This window comes from Artibeus jamaicensis, unplaced genomic scaffold (assembly GCF_021234435.1).
Source record: "Artibeus jamaicensis isolate MK-2021 breed Jamaican fruit bat unplaced genomic scaffold, CSHL_Jam_final contig_332, whole genome shotgun sequence".
Lineage (NCBI taxonomy): Eukaryota > Metazoa > Chordata > Mammalia > Chiroptera > Phyllostomidae > Artibeus > Artibeus jamaicensis.
The window spans coordinates 433,620-453,772 of record NW_026521788.1 but is presented as its reverse complement, the minus strand read 5'-3'; the positions used below and the strand labels follow the sequence as shown (position 1 = coordinate 453,772).

The 20,153-nt window shown below is 39.4% G+C and overlaps 1 protein-coding gene across 3 annotated transcripts in view; it reads left to right on the top strand.

The window, feature by feature from the left end:
• PLCE1 (phospholipase C epsilon 1) overlaps positions 1-20,153 on the top strand; it is a 353,887-nt gene that overhangs the window by 178,735 nt on the left and 154,999 nt on the right. For all 3 annotated transcript variants that reach the window (XM_037143005.2, XM_037143006.2, XM_037143003.2), the window contains exon 4: positions 19,428-19,744. In XM_037143005.2, coding sequence (XP_036998900.2) covers positions 19,428-19,744 — 317 coding nt within the window. The remainder of the gene's footprint in view (positions 1-19,427; positions 19,745-20,153) is intronic.

The window sequence follows — 20,153 nt, the reverse complement described above, 5'->3', positions numbered from 1 at the left end:
CTGGTTTGCTCTGAGAGATTAGTTACAGGGATAAGCATCTAGAGAATAATCTGAGAAGGGATTTGAACTTGGTTCCATCTCACTTGAGAGCCTGGACACCTGAACACTCTCCTGTATTGCATCTGAAGCCAAGATTTCCTCCTTCACCACCTCTGGTAAAAGGCACATGAATGAAGGTGCCCAAGGCTCCCAGATATGCAGCCTTGGTTTGCGTGGCGAGACTGGCAACAGTCCACCAGCGGCATCATGGACACCAGATGTTGATCAGCCTGAGCTGTCCATGTCCAGCACCTTCACCTACACCAAAGAAGGTGGGCACCCTCACCTTCTTTGTTTCTGCCGCTCGGGCTCACTCAGGAGAGGCCAACAGATGTTCTTCTAGGCCCCGTGACTGTTTTATACCAAAACAGAGAGGAATTGACCTTAGGAAGGAAGTAAGGTCTCTCCCAGATGTGTAAAAACTGTATTTTCTGCACATTTTCTTAGATTTCTTTTTTTTTTTTTATTTTTAGAGAGGGAAAGGGAGGGATAAAAGAGGGAGAGAAACATCAATCTGTGGCTGCCTCTCACACGTCCCCTACTGGGGACCTGGCCCACAACCCAGACATGTGCCCTGACTAGAAATTGAACTGGTGACCCTTTGGTTTGCACGCAGGTCATCACTCAATCCTCTGAGCTACACCAGCCAGGGCTTTCTTCACATATTTTATTGGGCTGGCCTACACCTTTCTCCCATATCCCACTGCGATCATGGACCTTATTGTATAGGGCCAAATGACCTTTTTAACTCCTGAGTTGTTAGCCTACAGATGGTTTCATAAAGATTCCCTTTGGTCTCTCACAGCAGAGGACAGTCAGGAAGCTTTTATAGACATTCATAGTAGTTGAGGGAAAGCAATGAGAATGGACTGGAAGGGACCAAATCTTGAGACAATTGATGAATGAATTGATGGATGATGCAAACTCAACCTAGGACATGGAGAAATAACAAATGCCTGTAAGACTGTGGACCTGGGGAAATGAAGGTAGTTCCATTAAAAGGGAGTGAAAAGTTAGAATCAGTTGTATGTCTGGACTTTGAGGTGCTGGATGTTCAAGTGGACCCTCCCAATAGAAGCACTGGGATCGATGCTGGGTGAGAGGTCCAAATGGGAATTATACTTTTGCAAGTCAACTGCTTAGCTGTGATGGTTACAGCTTGAGATGAGCTTTGCTAGGAGGAGAGAGAGATAAGCAGAGGCTTGAGATCTGTAGAGTTCAGGCTAAGAGGCCACAAGGAGACCCAGAAACCACTGCCATGGCTGCAGAGTTCAGAGGAAAGCCAGAGAGTGCAGTGTCCTGAGCAAAGGCTCAGGGGAACTCCATGGTGTTGGGCTTAGAATTGTAGATTGCCTGGCTTCCTCTATATAACAACTCTGTGGTGGTTTTAGTTTATTTCATTTTTAAGTAAGTAAAGATGGCTTTATTTGATCTTTGGGTTGAGAGAAAATGCTATATATATTGTACAATTAGAATTGTTAAAAAGATTTCCACATCATCTCATGTCCTGTGTATCAGCAGCCCCATGCAAACCAAATGAGAAAACAAATAATTACACAATCACGCTCTTGGCCTCTGCTTCATACTCACTAATCAAAGAAAGATTTAGAAAGTTCAGGTTAACAACATGAGCAGAGAGTTAAATATGTAATATTTTGAACAACTTCCACTCAAATCCTTATGTCCAGTGAAAACACTGGACATAAGGATTGAGTAGAAGTGATTCTATTTTCTATTTTTTCTATTTTTATTATTTGATTGTTGTTCAATTACAGTTGTCCACATTTACCCCCCACCACTCCCTCCACACCCCAGCAAATTGTTTTAAATAATTGAGCATATGAGTAGTATTTCTTCCTATGTTGATACAAATAAAATTCTAACTTTTTTCTCTTTGCCATTAGAGACATAGGAAGATGAAACTCAGGTATGTTTATTTCCCCCAAACAAGATTTAATTTGCCTGAGTAATGCAAATCTGTCTACTGTAGCTTGGCACTTTGGTTTTCATAGTTTTGATTAAATATTAACACTCTGAGATTCAAAATGGTTGTTTTTATTCTATGGTGATTTTAATACACGAAGTTATAATGTCCTCAAATCTATCATTAGCTACTTTGGCAAAGCTTATTTTCTCTTGTTAAAGGTGGTTTTGACTTTGTAAGTAAAGATCAGCTTAAATCATCAAACAGTTGAAAAGCCATTGACTGCATAATTAAATACAGTTCCTGTACAGCCTTGTCCATCGCTGCATTAGGTACAGCACAGAGGCTGAAGTCACATAGTACTTAATGAGTCCTTGACTTGAAATAGAATTTGGTCAACAAGTGGGACACTGTGAGTGCTCTGACTTCCCAGGTTTAGTTCTCATTTTCATTAAAAGGGGGAGAGGAACAGTTTTGAGTTTATGCATAAATTAAACTTTGGTACTCAAGGTATAAGAAATGATGAAGCCCTGGCCAGGTGGCACTTGGTTGGAGCATTATCCCATACACCATAAGGTTGTGGGTTCAATCTCCAGTCAAGGCACATACTTGGGTGAGGGTTTGATCCCTGGTCAGGCGCATACTAGAGGCAAGTAATCAAAGTTCCTGTCTCACATCAATATTTTTCTCTCTCTTTCTCCCCTCCTTTTCTTCTCTTTTTAAAAAAAAAATGTATCCTTGGGAAAGGATTTCAAAAAGAAAAGAAAAGAAATGGCGAAGAACATGGACCTCAGAGTCAAATGGTTCTGTCAAAATCCTGGTCTCACTATTTCCTACCTGTTGAATATTTAGGCAAGTTACTTAACCTCCCTGAGTTTACTCAGTTACAAAATGGAATGCCAGTTGTATTTAGGTCACAGAGTTGCTAGTTGATCTAAAGGAGATACTTAAATAAAATGTGAGCAAGTTACCCTGACTAGCTTGGCTGACTTGGTTGGGTGTCTTCCCACAAAGCAAAGGGTCACCAGTTTATTTCCCAGTCAGGGCACATGCCTGGGTTGTGGGCCAGGTCCCTGGTTGGGGGCAAGAGGCAATCAGTTGATGCTTCTCTCCCTTTTTTTCTCCCTCTCTTCTCCTGTCTCTAATAATAAATAAAATAAAATATTTTTTTAAATGTGAGCAAGTCATGCTATCAGTACCATTATTATTGCCTTTTATAGGCAAAAAAATATTACAGGTTCATATGTGTTTTTCTTATTAAATAACTTTGGCCTACCCAAAGTCTGGTACAGGTCAGTTCTGCAATAATATATTCTAAATCAGAAATAACATGTGCTAGTTTTCTTTTAAGTCATACAGCTATTTTAATTGATACTCATATCATCAGGAGTAGAAAATATGATTATAATAAAACAACAATAAAGAGTGCATGTTCAACATGAATTTTTAAATATATATTTTTTAAAACAAACATAATTTAAAAATATTGGAGCATTTGTGATTTGAAGTCATGGTTGTAGTCATGTGTGGGAGCGACTTTGTCCACAAGTCCCCCCCTCCACCACGGATGAAAGTAACACTACCAAGACATGGCTTGGGGAGCAGAGATAGCCAATTTCTCAGAGGAAAAAGGCCAGGAATCCCTTTCTCAAGGGGCTTTTATTGGGTTCTAATACACAGGAATACAGGGCGACAAGGATCAAACAGTAGATAACATTTCAAAGAAATCTGAGGGCTTAGTCTGAGTCAGTGACTGTCAGGAAGTGGGTTGCAGAAACTTTGGGAGACATACTCATTTCCTGCTCGGACCTTTATCATATGAGTGAAAGCACTCTTAGCAAAGCAGACTTCACAGGACTTTTAGGAATTCTTTCTTATGCCATATTACCCTGGATCTCATTCTAACCCGGTAAGGGGCTGATCGGCCTCCCCCATCACAGGTTTTCAGGCTTAAGTGGATTAGAGCCAGGAAGTGCTTCTCCCAGAGGACATGGGGACTCTGGCTATGTCAGAATAGCCAGGGGGCGAGGGTCCATCACTTTCTCTTTGTTGCAGCTCCCCCACCCCCGAGTCCTTCCATGATGGCCTCCCAAGTGATCGTGTCTAGCTTAGGTTGCCCCTCCTCTGAGGAGTCTTACCTGTCATGGACCAAGGATCAGGGGCAGGGGGATGAAGCAGGGGCAGCGTTTGCTACCAGAGACAAGCTTTGTCTTCTTGTGGCTCACATTCCTGAGGTTGCTCACTCAGCCTTAGCCATGGGAGGTAGTTACAACTCCTGAAACCAGGCAGAGCGGTTCCCAACAGTCATGTCCCCATTTTCCATCTGTTCTTCTCCCATTGTACAGGTCCAAGTTATAGCCAGAAATGTTAATACACAGAAAGTGTCTCTTGGTCTTATACAAAGCTCTTCTTGGTTAAACTGTTCTTAAACATCTAATATATTAATATAAAAATGAATGTACAATTAAACATGTGAAAGTCAAAGTAATACACCATAGCCCTGGCTGGTATAGCTCAGTGGATTGCGTGTGGGCCTGTGAACCAAAGGGTCACTGGTTCCATTCCCAGTCAGGGCACATGCCTGGGTTGGGAGCCAGGTCCCCAGTAGGGTGCATGCAAGAGGCAACCACACATTGATGTTTCTTTCCCTCTCTTTCTCCTTTCCTTCCCCTTTCTCTATAAAAATAAATAAAATCTTTTTTAAAAACAAAAGAAAAATAACTGTTTTTTTAAAAAGGCCCTGGCTAGTGTGGCTCAGTGGATTGAACATGTGCTTGCAAACCAAAGGGTCGCTGGTTCAGTTCCCAGTCAGGATGCATGCCTGGGTTGCAGGCCAGGTCCCCAGTGTGGGAAGCATAAAAGGCAACCACACAGTGATGTTTCTCTCCCTCTCTCCCTGCCTTCCCCTTTCTCTAAAAATAAATAAATAAAATCTTTTTTAAAAAAAGCAACATACCATATTAATAGAATAATACATAACAACCACATGATCATATCAACAGATACAGAAAAAACATTTGACAAAACCAATATTCTTTCATGATAAAAAATACTAAATAAGAACAGAAGGGAATGTCCTCAACTTGGTAAAGTGCATTGACAAAAAACCCATGGCTAAAATGATGCATAATGAGGGAAGACTAAAATCTTTCAATCTAAAATCAGGAACTAGACAAAGATATTTACTCATACCACTTTGATTTACTGAGGATTCCAGCCAGGGCAATTAAGGGAAAGACATACAAGGCATTCAGATTAGAAAGGAAGAAGTAAAGCTATCTCTATTATCATGTAACATGATCTCATATATTAAAAATCCTAAGGAATTCACTTAAATACTATTAGAACTATGAAACAAGTTCAACAAGATTGCAAAATACAAGCTCACTTGGCTCTGGTCAGGTTGTTCAGTTGGTTAGAGCATCTTTCCAATATGCCAAGGTTGTGGATTGAATCCCCCATCAGGGCACATACTAGAATCAACCAATGAATGTATCAGTGAGTGGAACAACAAATCGGTGTTTCTCTCTCTCTCCCCTGCTTCCTGTCTCCCTCCCTCCCTCTCTTTCTAAAGTCAATAAATAAGAACTTAAAATATATATTATTAAAAATAATGTAAGCTCAGTTGTATTTCTGTCCACTAGCCATGAATAAGCCAAAAGTGAAGTTAAGGAAACTATTCTACTAACTATAACATTGAAAAGAATAAGATGCTTACAAATAAATTTATGAAAGATGTTCAACACTTTTATACTAAAAACCACAAACATTGTTGAAAGACTACAAAGCTATAGGAAACAAAACAGTATGTTACTGGCATAAAGACAGATATATAGACCACTGGAATCAAATAGAGAGCCCAGAAATAAATCCTCATATATATGGTCAAATAATTTTTGACAAGCATGCCAAGACTGTTAAATGGGGAAAGGACAATCATTTCAACAAATAGTGCTAGGAAAATTGGATATCCACATGCAAAAAAAAAAAACCCATGGACTCCTACTTTGTATCATATGAGGTCTGTCCAGAAAGTAACCAGTCGCATACTATGAAAAATAGAGACATTTATTGAAGAAGATACAAGATGCAAGAAACATTGTACATAGGACAATGACACCTCAGTCCCCTTCAGAGTAGGCACCCTGGGGCTTCACAGTTTTCTCAGCATTTCTTCCACTGTTCAAAACACTCTGCAAAATCCTTTGTTGAAATTGCCATCATCTGCCCATCATATTTTCCTGAATCTCATCAAAAGCGTGAAATTTCTTCCCTTTCTAGGGTGAGTTTAGTTTTGGGAAAAGCCAAAAGTCACAGGGCACCAAATATGGGCTGGTAGGGGGGCTGAGTCACCTGGGTGATTTAATGTTTTGCCAAAAAACTCTGCACAAGACATGATGTATAAGTGGGCACATTGTTTTGATAAAGCTACCAATCACTATTTGCCCATGGCTGTGGCCTTCTGAATCATCTGAATAGTTTCTATGGAAAAATGTTCAAGCTTAATGCAAAATTCGACGCAGATTCGTTGCTCTACTCAGTCATTTTGAATGCGACAGCCACACAGTACACATGCTCATTCAATGGTGTCTACCATCCTCACTGACTAGTACAGTGAAGTCACCATTTTTCATGCCTGTGCATTCTAGTCCACTTTCCTTGGCTGCCAGATTATACTGATGTCATGCAAACTGTTCTTGTTATATTAACAATGGCTGGACTTTTTCTAGACAGTCCTCGTCATATACAAAAACTAGTCCAAAATGGGTCAATGACCTAAGTGTAACACCTAAAACTCTGAAACATAAGAAAAGCTTTGTGACATTGGATTTGTCAATGCTTTCTTGGATATGACACCAAAGGCAAAGGCAACAAAATAAAAATTAGACAAATTGGCTTTCATCAAAACTTTAAACTTTTCTGCATCAAAGACCACTATCAGCAAACAAAAGGCAACCCACAAAATGAAATATTTGGGAATCATTCTTTTTTTAAATATATTTCATTGATTATGCCATTACAGTTGTTCTATTCCCTACCCTTCATTCCCCTCCACCCTACCCCCATCCCCACCATTCCCCCCCTTTAGTTTATGACCATGTGTCTCAAGTTCTTTAGATTCTATATTTCCCATACTATTCTTGCCCTCCCCCCTATTTTCTACCTACCATCTATGCTACTTATTTTCTGTACCTTCTCCCCCCTTCTCCTTCTCCCACTCCCCTGTTGCTAACCCTCCATGTGATCTTCATTTCTATGGTTCACTCCTGATCTAGCTGTCCTCTTAGTTTGCTTTTGTTTACGGTGTGGTTCTTTTTTTTTTAACCTTTTTTTTTTTAAAGATTTTATTTATTTATCTTTAGAGGGGAAGGAGAGAAAGAGAGAAACATCAATGTATGGTTGCCTTTCATGCATGCCCTGCTGGAAACTGGCCTGCAGGGAACCAGCCTGCAACCCAGGCATGTGCCCTGACTGGGAATTGAACTGCGATTCTCTGGTTCACAGACCTGTGCTTAATCCACTGAGCTATACCAGCCAGGGCCTAAGGTATGGTTCTTAATAACTGTGAGTTTGCCGTCCTTTCACTGTTCATATTTTTTATCTTCTTTTTCTTAGGTAAGTCCCTTTAACATTTCATATAATAAGGGCTTGGCGATGATGAACTCCTTGAATTTGATCTTATGTGAGAAGCACTTTATCTATCCTTCCATTCTAAATGAAAGCTTTGCTGGATAGAGCAATCTTGGTTGTAAGTCTTTGGATTTCATGACTTGGAATACTTCTTTCCAGCCCCTTCTTGTCTGTAAGGTCTCTTTTGAGAAATCCGCTGACAGTCTGATGGGAACTCCTTTGTAGGTGACTGTCCCCTTATCTCTTGCTGCTTCTAGGATTCTCTCCTTCATTTAATCTTGGCTAATGTAATTATGATGTGCCTTGGTGTATTTCTTCTTGGGTCTAACTTCTTTGGGACTCTCTGAGTTTGCTGGATTTCCTGGAAGTCTATTTTCTTTGCCAGATTGGGGAAATTCTCCTTTATTATTTGTTCAAATAAGTTTTCCACTGGTGGCTGTTCCTTTCCCCCTTCTGGTACCCCTATAATACAGATGTTGGAGCATTTAAATATGCCCTGGAGGTTCCTAAGCCTCTCCTCATTTTTTTGAATTCTTGTTTCTTCATTCTTTTCTTTTTGGTCATTTTTGCCTTTCTTCTGGTCCATTCCCTTGATTTGAGTTTCAGTTTCCTTTCCATTACTATTGGTTTCCTGTGCGTTTCCCTTCATTCCAATTAGTTTAGCCTTCATATGTTCCTCTAATTTGTGACTAAAATCAACCAGTTCTGTGAGCATCCTGATCACCAGTGTTTTGAACTGTGCATCTGAAAGTTTGGCTATCTCTTGGTCACTTAGAATTATTGGCTCTGGGGCTTTGAGTTCTCCTTGAGCCATAATGTTTTGCCTTGTTCGTGCCTGTTAGGTATGAGGAGCGGAGCCTTAAGTGTTCACCAGAGTGGGGCCACCCATGTCACTGGTTTTTGATGCTGTATATGGGGGCGGGGTCAGAGAGGGACAATAGCGATCCCCTCTGCTGCTTCCCACCGCTGCGGCCTGTGCGGTCCAACTCACTGCTTACTCCTTCACCGGTTTATCTGCGGACGAATGTGTGACTGCGGTCAGCCCTCAGTGGATCTGCCTGCTGCTACTCCACACCTCGGATCCGCCCACGGCTGCCTGCGCACCTGGGTCATGTGCCCAGGTTGGTCCAGTGGATCTTTCCTGTTCGACCCACTCTGCTGCTGGCTCTGCCCCTCTTACTGGTTTGGCTGAAGGATTCGTTGTTGTCAGACTTCTGTATAGTTCAGTTTTCTGTGGTTTGGCTGTGTTTTTGTTGCTAAAACTTTGTTGTTTTTAAACTTGGTTGTGTGAGAAGGCACAGTGCTTCCACCTACTCCTCCATCTTGTCCTTGGGAATCATTCTTAATGATATTAATATCTAGACTTTATACAAAACTCAACAAAAAGCAACCCAATTTAAAAAGGGGTAAAGAACTTGAATAGATATTTCTCATGAAAATATGACAGATGATCAATAAGAATATGAAAAGATGCTCAGCATCATTACTCACTAGGAATATGCAAATCAAAGTCAAAGATGCCACTTCACACTCACCAGCATGGCTAGTTTTTTTTTTTTTTTAATCAAGGAAAACGTGCATTGACCTAGATGTGGAGAAATTGGAAAACTATACATTGCTGATGGGAATGAAAATTGTTACAGCCATTATGGAAAACAGTGTGGAGGTTCCTCAAAAAATTAAAAAGGAGTTTCCTTTTGACCCCAGGATTCCACTTTCACGAATATCATCATAATTATATATGGGGCCAGAGGGTACTTGAAACTGCAGAGGTACCACTCTGTAAAGTACATGACTTTCTAACCACTTTGCTGTACATCTGAAACAAGTACAGAATAATACAGAATGTAAACTGTAACTGAAACTTTTTAAAAGAGTGACATAAATATCTCAGCAATATTCTGGCATGGAAAGATTTAACTCTTAAGGCTGCGCTGATGTCTTGATAGGGTTTGCTGACAATGTCAAGCTAGAGGGAATGCAAATGTTCTCTTCATAGAGGGGTGAACTGCGGAGTTAAAAACAGCAGACTTTTTAGGGGGAAGGGGAGCTTTTTTTTAAATGGGGGCATTCTTTACTACAACATATGATAAGATGTTATGGACATTTCTTCATACATGAATAAATAATCATTGGGGATCTTTAAAAAAATTTTTTTGATTATGGTGGGCACTACACCAGACAGTACAAGTTACAGGTTGTAAAAACAAAGCAAAACTTTCCATAGCCTGAAATGGTTTGATATATGACTGTCTCCCCATATGGCTTCTATGATGAAAGGCCTCAAAATTCTTTCTTAACTCTTTCAAATGATAAATTAATGATGATGTAAAAAGAATGGCTAACTACTGGGAGTTAAATATGTACTAAATATTTTTCATGCATTTTCTCTTTTTAATTTCCTCATCATCACTATGACATAGTTGTGGAGAACTTATCCAAGGCCATGCAGCAAGCTGGCGCCTGTCATGGACTGCAACCCGACATCTGTGTGACTCCCAAGACCTCACTCACAACCACTGGATCATACTCTCTGTTTCCCTCTTTCTTCCCTCAGCAGGGTGGGGGTAGGAGGCATTCCTCCCAAAAGTTTATACCGCCTGAGTTTCTAACCACACCAAGTAGGAGAGACTGTGCAGTAAAGAGGGGATACTCTGAACCGGGACTTGGGGGCCTCCGAAAAAACTCCAGAGTTCTAGTCCAACTTCCCATTAATCAGTCCTGTGACCTTGGGCAAGAACCTTGACCTCTCGGAGGCATAGTTTCCTGATTTGTAAAGTGCAGGGAAGTTTGTCTCAACTATCCCTGTATTTCCTTCCGTCTCAAGATTTCAGTCTGAGTCCTGCCCCATTTACCTACAACAAAGAAAATGTCTGCTTGTCAGTTGTATATAGAAACACTAAGAGGAACAAAACCTTCAAGTCAGTGCGGGTGGTGACTGGGGGGAGCCTGAGCTTTGGTGTCAGACTGATGTGGCATTTGTGCCATGGCTAATGTCAGTGTGATGTTGAACTGTTTCCTTATCCTCTGTCCCCAAATGGTGAAATGGGTATAATAATAGCATAGGGTGCTATGCCATCTGCACAAAGTTTTTGTGAGACCTCTGTAGGAACCTTAGTGCAATTCTTAGCACATCACAAATAGTGGTTATTATAGTATGTTTAATAATAGTATACTATGACTTGTTTATGCTGATTATTAGTGATGGTCATAATTATAAAATTGAGGCACAAAATCCCTTATGGGTAAACTAGTGTATGTTTAAGTAACTCAGCCAGGTTGGATTCTGGAGTTCAGGTGGCCTACCTGGGCTCGGTTCGAGGACTGTCCACATCTACCGGGTCAGCCATCCTTCGGGAATGTGCTGCCTGGTCAGAGGACATTGGATTGTCACCAGCACTCCCAAGTTTTCCTCCTGTTAACGTTGAGTCAATAATACCATTTTCCTCTACATAGCACAATACACTATTATGACTTACCTTATGAATTTTGGCTCAATTAATTTTGTTTACCCAAAGTAATCAGAAATGGGCCATCAATGAAAAATACTGGTAAAACAGTTGCTATGAAACAAACTACTACTCCCTGAAAATTTCCCAATGTGGTTGTGGAATTTTTCTCTCTTTCAGTGTTATTAAGTAACATAATAAGCACATATGATGATATATTTGCAGCACTCTTTATGACAATGTTATTTACAGTGGTAATAAACTGTAAACATAACATCGACTAACAAAGAACCATTAAAATCAAATATTAGAAAACTAGTTTTAGAGTTTGGGAGATATGCACTATAGAGTACCTTTTTGGAAAAAAGTATGTGTTCTGATCCTACCTTTGTAAATTTGTGTGTTTTTATAGAAAAAATCATGTATTTATAGAAAAAATTTTAATATCACTACATATAAATTGTCCTCATTTTGTTTTGTACATGAAATGCTGCAAGAAAAATACTAACAGAGATTATCTCTGGTATGGGATTATTCTTTATACTTTTCTAAGTTTTTTTATACTTTCAGTGAGTATACATTTCTTTGGAAATCAGAATGCAGAAGTTATTTTTTATTCTGTCATACTCTTTTCTGCTTTGAGGTTAGCCTCATAGACATATTCAGATAAAAAGAAATATTCAGATAAAAGTTAAGTCAATTAACTTTTATCTGAATATTACCTAATTCTCAGTCTAGGTATATTGTTTTTTCCATTTCTTAGAAGTACTGACTTAGAAATAATATGCCTCATTGATTTTGTGAACTAATCTTTTTCGTGCAGTATTAAGGACAGGCAAGACACATTTGTTGCAAGATCGATTTGTTACTCTAAAAACCAATAACAGATAATGAGAATCACTACTTAATTAGCCTTTCCCCACACCCATTACTTTCCTGCTGAAAAGCAGTTTTTCAGCTCTACCTGAGAGTTAGTGTCTTTCAGCCAATTCTGAATCTTTTATAAAAAGAAATCTATGTCTTTCCTCTCCTGTCTTATTTTATATAGTTGGAATTGTACCATTCAGAATATTAAATTGTAGTTGATTAATCTAATGCTTAAAATAAAGGGACTGCCTACAAATTTAAAGTTTTTCTGACTTTATTCCCTAATTATAATTTGAAATAATTTTTCAAAAACAGTATTGCCATATTTATATTGGAAAATATCTGAACAGCTCAAATGTTGAACCAGTTTGTGTCCATCAGAAGATTTGAATTTTGTTCTCTGGATGACTTTTTCAGATATCATTTTGATATAGTTTTTTAAAATAGTGTCTTACATACATTAAAAAAGTTAGAACTGTGCAATATATAAACACTTATTAGTTTGTTATCTACTAGACAGATAAACAAACATTACCTAATTTATAAAATTATTTTTCCTCCAATGAGATCATATTTCCATTGTTCCAAACTTGCTTTGTTTTCCACCTAAATTTATCATGAAAATTTTCAACCTCAATATGAGTGGCATTGCTCGGACAAAGGTCTGCTGTTTACATTTTTTATTTACTTTCCATGAAAGCTTGTGCTCATTTCACTGCCACTCAGACTGAGAATGAATGATAATGTTGCAGAAGCAGAGTTACCTGTCAGGTTCTCTCAAATGTTTTATCTTTGTAAATAAAGAATAGGTAGACGATAGACACATAGATAAAAACTAAAGTACCATCAAAATACAACGGGAGTACTTTGCTTTATTTTTGATTAAAGTCAGGTTCCTATAAGTTATAATCCTGCCTAACTCACTAGCCTCCTTTCTCCCTACCCAGAGAGACAGACAAACAGCCTTGGCAGGAAATAGGGGGAAAGCAGAGGATCCCTCCAAACACTGAGGGTGGACTGTGGGAGTCAGAGCTGAATTTTAGTTCCAGCCCCATCCCAGTAGCATGGTGTCTTTCGGCAAATCGTTGAACATTTATGACCTCTGTTTCGTTATCTATAGAATGAGGATGATCATACTTGCTTTATTTTTTACTTTAATATTTATTGTGTTTTATTACCATTTAATTTCCTTATACCTCCCACCCCCATCAGTCACTACACTGTTGTCCATGTCCATGAGTCCTTTTTCCTTTTTGCTCAATCCCTCCACCTCAAACCACCCCACCCCCCAACTAGCTTTCATCTTGATCTACATCTATAAGTCTGTCTTGTTCTCCTTGTTAGTTCAGTTTGTTCATTAGATTCCACATGAGTGAAATTATATGGTAACTTGTCTTTCTCTGACTGATTTATTTTACTTAGCATAATGTTTTCCAGGTCCATCCTTACTGTTACAAAAGGTAAATTTTTCTTCTTTTTTATAGCCAAGTTGTATTCCATTGTGTAAATGTCACATAGTTGTTTTATCTGCTCACCTATTGATGGACACTTGGCTGCTACCATATCTTGATAGTTGTAAATAACACTGCAGTGAACATAGGGGTGCTTATATAGTTTCGAATTAGTGTTTTGGGTTCCTTCAGATATATTTCCAGAAGTGGAATTGCTGGGTCAAAAGGCAGATCTATTTTTAATTTTTTGAGGTATCGCCATACTGCTTTCCACAGTGGCCACACCAGTCTGGATTCCCTCCAACAGTACGAAAGGGTTCCCCTTTCACCACATCCTCACCAGCACTTGTTTGTTCTGACAAGTATGAGATGGTATCTCATTGTGGTTTTAATTTGCATTTCTCTTATGATTATTGACATTGAGCGTCTTTGCATACGTCTCTTGACCTTTGATATGTCCTTTTTTGGAGACCTGTCTCTTCAGGTCCTTTGCTCATTTTTTAATTGGATCATTTGTTTTTTTGGTGTTGAGTTTTGTTAAGATCTTTACAAATTTTGGATATTAACCCCTTAACAGATACATACATGAATATGTTCTCCCATTCTGTGGGTTGTCTTTTTATTTTCTTGATGTTTTCCTTTGCTGTGCAAAAACTTTTAATTTGATGTAGCCCCATTTGTTTATCTTTTGTTTCCACTGCCTGTGTTTTTCTCTATAATTTTTATAGTTTGAGATCTAACATTTAAGTCTTTGATCCATTTGAAATTTATTCTTGTGTGTAGCATAAGAAGATGGTCTAGTTTCCTTTTTCTGCACATATCTGTCCAATTTTCCCAACACCATTTACTGAATAAACTATCTTTAGCCCATTGTACACTTGTTTCCTCTGTTGAATATTAATCGATTATAAAGGTGTGGGTTTATTTCTGGGCTCTCTATTCTGTTCCATTGATCTACATGTCTGTTTTTATGCCGGTTTCATGCTGTTTTAATTACTCTGGCCTTATAGTATAGTTTTATATTAGATAGCATGATTCCTCAAACTTTGTTCTTTCTCAGGATTGCTGTTGCTATGCACACACTTACTTTACAGGGTTCTTCGTAACAATTAAATTAGTTATTTGATGCAAAGAGCTAACAAATGGTAAGGTGCAAGATCTAGGTGAGTAGCTATTGTTAAGATGCTAGAAAAGGGTCAAGATGGCCAATCCAAAGCATCCTGGATGGTAATGGTTTGAAAACTTTTGCAGAAAAACTTGAGGAAATTGCTAGCATTCTAGTTAATACATGCTTTGCAAAACATGCCCCTTCCCCACCTGTATCTATCTACCACCTCCACCCTCCTGCACTCACATTATGTTATTGTTTATCTGCTTCCTCTCCTACAATATTCTATATCAACAAGGATCTTTATCTTTTTTTGTTCACTAAATTCCAACATCAGTGTAGCCTGAAACAAAACCTGGCACATAATAGGCACTCAGTAAATGAATGAATGGATTTCTACTTAGCTCTTCGTAAACCCATTCAGATGTATTGGCAGCAAATAAGGCTGGCCTCTGGATACAGAGCGCACCCAAGATAATTCGGGCTGGGTGGGGCTTGGGGTACTGCAGAGTACTGGGCCAGGCGCCAGTACTCTATCTCAACTTTTGGTTCTATCTCAACTTTTGCCAGTTCCATGGCTGACCAGTCACCAGCTGGATCCTTGGGCGAGTCATGTAGCTGTTTAACTCAAGCTTTATAAAAATGAGGATTAGCAATGCCTTTCTGTCATGACTCCCTAACATTATGCAAATCATGTGAGATTATTTGGTACACTCTAGATTTTCATGAGGCACAGCAAGATAAACCAAATGCTTTTCGTTTTGATGTGGACCAAAAGACAGACAGAGAGAAAGAGACTGAGACACCAAAGCCTGAGCCTCTTCCTTTGGGTTGGATGTAAATTAGCATCTTTGAACAACTGCTAACCCCAAGGGAGAGGACAGAGTTTTGCGGAAGGGAGTTCCCCAAAGGCACTGTACCTAGGACAGTCAGTGAACAATTATCAAGGAAAAGTTATCATCAAGAAGAGAGGCTTTTCTGGATATTTCTGAGCTGTACAATTTGTGAACAACCTCTGGGAATGACAGCTTATGGACAAGATCAGGGGTGTTCTGATCACCAGAAAGGAAGGAAGCAAGAAAAGAGAGGATTCTGTGGGGATGGCAAGAGAGGACAACTGTCAGAGCAGCATCCTTCAAGAGAAGACTTGGTCCAAATTCCCCTCGCTCGAGGTTGGCTGATTACCTAGGTCCAAGCAGAGACCCAGAACTCTAGGGTGATATTTCTTCACATATATGATTTGACCATCCTGCTACCCCCATCTGCCTTTATTTTTTTGTGAGCTACACCTGTATTCTAGTGCCTTCTGGAAAATGAAGCTTTCTTCCTTCTTTTCTACAGTGATTCTCCATCTCTCTGAAATATGCTTCAGCCATTGAGAATGACCTGTAGTTTTCTAAATAAGCCTCTTTTATCCTTAGACCTTTATATGGGGTTCCAGGAACATGTCAGACTAAGCTTCCTTGAAATGAGCTAACCTCATGAACACCTTAGGCCCTGTTTCCCCCATTTGGAGTCACTGAGTGTGATGACCAAAGTGTGAAGGGAGTGTAATTCCCATGTGAATGATATAGAGACAGACCACAACTTTGAGGAGAGCTATAAAACTATATCCCCCTTGTGAGAATTATTAAAGCCTCTGAGTTCTGCAGTTAAACTAGAAAAAGAGAGTTTGATTTTGTTCAGCTTAGTATGTCTCCAAATTGTTAAGGAACCATGTTTTGCATGAATTCAGTGTATCACACTTTGGCAAATACTGCTTTAAAACATGTGAACATTCTTACAAACTAGTAAGAAGGAAAGAAGAGGGCACTTCTGAGTTTCTGTGTGTTGGGATCAAATCCTTACCTTTGGAGTTTGAAGAGTTCATTTATCAGTTCACTCCAAATAAGCACAAGAAGTTGATTTATACTAACTAAAATCACTTGTGTTGCATCTAAAAATCAGAATGTTAATGTGGCGTGTTGTTGCTGCACAGGCCATATGCTGAATGGCCAGGAACATGAGCTCTGGAGTGAAGTAGACCCTGACTCAAACACCAGCTCCCTGGCTTACTACTTATGTGACCTTATGTGAGCCTTGCATAATGAGTGCCATTGCCTACCTCCTGAAGTCCATCTAAAGCACTTAGTTCAGGAAGCTATTGTTTGAGCAGAGAATTAGAACTTGAAGATACTATGTCTCATTGTAAACATTTCTGGGTGTGAAAGTGTCTAAAGATGGAGCCCTTCTTCTGTAGAATAATTATTAACTGAAAAGCATGGGGCTGAGAGCAAACACTGACAGGAAACGAACTGGATAGTTTTATTTACCAGGAATTTTCTAAATTTTCTTCACAATAACAGAATTTAAATTTTCAGTGGGCTTTATGAAGTTTGCCCAATTGATCAGGAAGAATCCAGGGCCATAGAGTTGCTGGATCTTTAACCTATTGCAGAGTTGCCCATATTATAGGGAGGAAGGGTGATGGTGACCAAAGGCTGAGAGTTGGGGTAGCATGTCGTGTGGAGGGGAAGGAAGAAATTATAAGGAGAGGTCAGCAAGAATGAGAAAAAGTGAGAAATATCTTTTTAGTTTTATTGAAATATAAATGACATACATCACCAAACAAGGTGTGCAGCATAATGATTTGACTTACACAGGTTGTGACCTGATGACCACAGTTAAGTTCAGTTAGCATCCATCATCTCATATAGGTACATACAACAAAAAAAGAAAAAAGAAAAATATTTTCCTTGTAATGAGAACTCCTAGGATTTACTCTGTTAACTACTTTAATATGTATCATACAGCAGTGTTAACTGTAGTCATCATTAAATCCCTAGTACTTAGTTATCACTGGAAGTTTGTTCTTTGGACCTCCTTCCTCCAGCTCCCCCCCCTCCACTCCTTATGTGTCACAACCACAAATCTGATCTCTTTTTCTGAGTTTGTTTTCTGAGTTTGAGCTACTAAAGTATGGAACATGGAGGACAGAAAATTATGTCCAAGAAGATTTCTAAAATCATTTCAGATTTTATCTGAATGATAAAAAAAAATCCAGAATAATCCTGCTTTAAGGAAACCTGCACTGAAGGTCTACATTATGTTTAGAGGCTCTGACATCAGATTTGTGTTTCCTCTGAGTATGATACCATGCTCATACTGAGACACATGAGCCACTACATTTATTAGGGTTATACTGACCAGGCTTTTTTTTCTTCTTTTGTTCAGTTTTTTTAGGGCTCTTTGAAGTCTACTTCCCAACAGTCACTGGACTCTTTATTCATTATAACAGCATGTGATTCATTATCACAGCATGTGATATATCTCAGGATATACTATAGTTTATTATATATCATTTTATCTTATATTATGTACATATTTTATTATATTATCTCTTCTCTTTCATATTAAATAAGCAGTTTCACAAGACTTGGCACTTACTTTTATTTTCTTCACAGAGTGCTGTGCTTTGAAGTCATGACTTAGAGTTGGTTACTTCTGGGAAGGCTTCCTATATATGGCTGATTCCTTCTACATAAATTATTTGTATTCAGAAACTGTAGTCTGTGTCTGTCATCAGACCACATTCTGACTCAATTTTCAGGAAATCCAGTCACTTTGTAAACTGTTCACAAAGTTGAAGAGTGAGGCCATTTAAGCCATATAAATTTGAGCACCTGCCTTACTTTTAACTACTTTCAAATATGAAGTACCGGGAAAAGAAGCTTGAAGGAGGGCTGGCCAGGGGGGACCTGCCAGGAAGGAAAAGATGTGAACTGGATGGAGAGGAAAAACAGCTTGTCCCTCAGGACAATGCTGTCTCTTCAGGCAGCATTTCCTGAAGTGGTTCCAACCAATGCTAGTCATGCAGAATGGTATAGTAGATGTTACATAAAGTATGGCCTTGAAGAAACACTGAGTTAAGCAATGTAAACAGATTTCTTTACTGGCAGACCCTTTTGAATCTTTTTTTTTTTTTAATTTATCTTTATAGGGGAAGGGAAGGAGAGAGGGAGAGAAAATCGTGTTTTTGAATTAGGTGTACCCATGTGTCTCGTGTATTTCCAGGAATAGAATTTGTGACAAGAATATGACATTTGCCCAACTTAGCTGGCCACAAAACTTATCATACTTTGGGAAATTCTGTTCTAATACTCATCATAGAATTTTAGTTTTTGAATGAATTGGTGGATGGCTGGTGACTGAATGATATGGGGAGGAAATTAAGAGACAGATTGGAGAGGTAGTGGTCAAAACAAAGTGAATTTGTGCTGAGGGAATAACATTGAGTCTACAGATGCATTTGATACTTCTGTAAAATCCTCTCTCCACTTTCTCTCCCATGCCATCTTCTTACTACCAGTTGTGGGCCAGAGAAGAAGATTTCTTTATTTAGATATGTGTCCTTATTACCTGTTCCTTTCTTACTTTTATAAGTGGTTCTATCCCTGAAAATCCTCAAGTGGATCTCAGTGGAATCAGAGTTTTGAGAGTGGGATGTTCGCAGAGTAGACCATGAAGTTCTGAAACCTCAAATGCAGAGTCCCTGGTTCCCTACATGTTCACACATATGTGCATGCCTCCTCCCCCTACAGCCTTCTTTCCTCTTCCATTTCAATGACTGTGCCCATACTCTTGTCACCTTTCTTTTCATTCTGATGGTTAGCACTGGAGGATAAGGAGGCAAATGGTACATTTTACTTCTCTACTGCTCTGCAAAGTATCAGTGAACTGGTTAGGGAACAGTGTGCTAGATCAGTTTTGCTTCTGAAAATGGGAAACTATGCATACCCCCAGCCCCAGGGTGAGGAGAGGGCAGGAGGAAGCAGGCAGGGCAGATGTCTGGTTTCCGTAACAAAAAAGATAGTATAGAGTGATTCACCAAGTAGAAACTTTGATAAAGAAACCTAGTAATTTCTGTTATAAGGAATACCAACCATAATGTGACCATGACTTTTGTGGCTTTATTTCAGAACGCCAACCAGGCACCTCTATGGCCAATTCCAGTGGCCTCCCTTCAAGTTCAGCTGGGATCAGCAAGGAACTGATTGATCTGCAGCCCCTCATCCAGTTTCCTGAGGAAGTTGCCAGTATCCTGATGGAGCAGGAGCAGAATATTTACCGAAGGGTCTTGCCAGTTGACTATCTTTGCTTCTTGACCCAGAACTTGGGCACTCCGGAGTGTCAGAGGTCCCTGCCCTGCCTCAAAGCATCCATCTCAGCATCCATTCTTAACTCCCAGAATGGAGAGCACAATGCCCTTGAAGATCTTGTAATGAGATTTAATGAGGTAAGAAGCCACTTTGAGATATTTTTGTAAGAACTGCTAGTAAGTAACTTTTAGACATATTTCTCCTTTTAGGTTGGTCTGTTACTGACATTTCATCTACCTGTCTGTGTTGACACTTCCATGATGGCTGCTTTCTTTCCAGGCAATGAGATAGGCAACACATTGTCATCTTCCCTCTCGCTTCACTCTAACTAACCCTGAAACCTAAGTGATCCTCTCTCTACCCCATGTCATTACCAAGTCTGTATGCCTTCACCCTTTGGACAACCAGTCCTCACCCTTTATCACCTCCCTTGCCAAAATATTCGCCCCGGGTCCATTCAAATATTCTCCCCCTGGTGCTTTTAAGGCCCTATATCTCAATTTTGAGTTTGGGCAATATGATCTCTGGCCATGGGATCCATCTAGC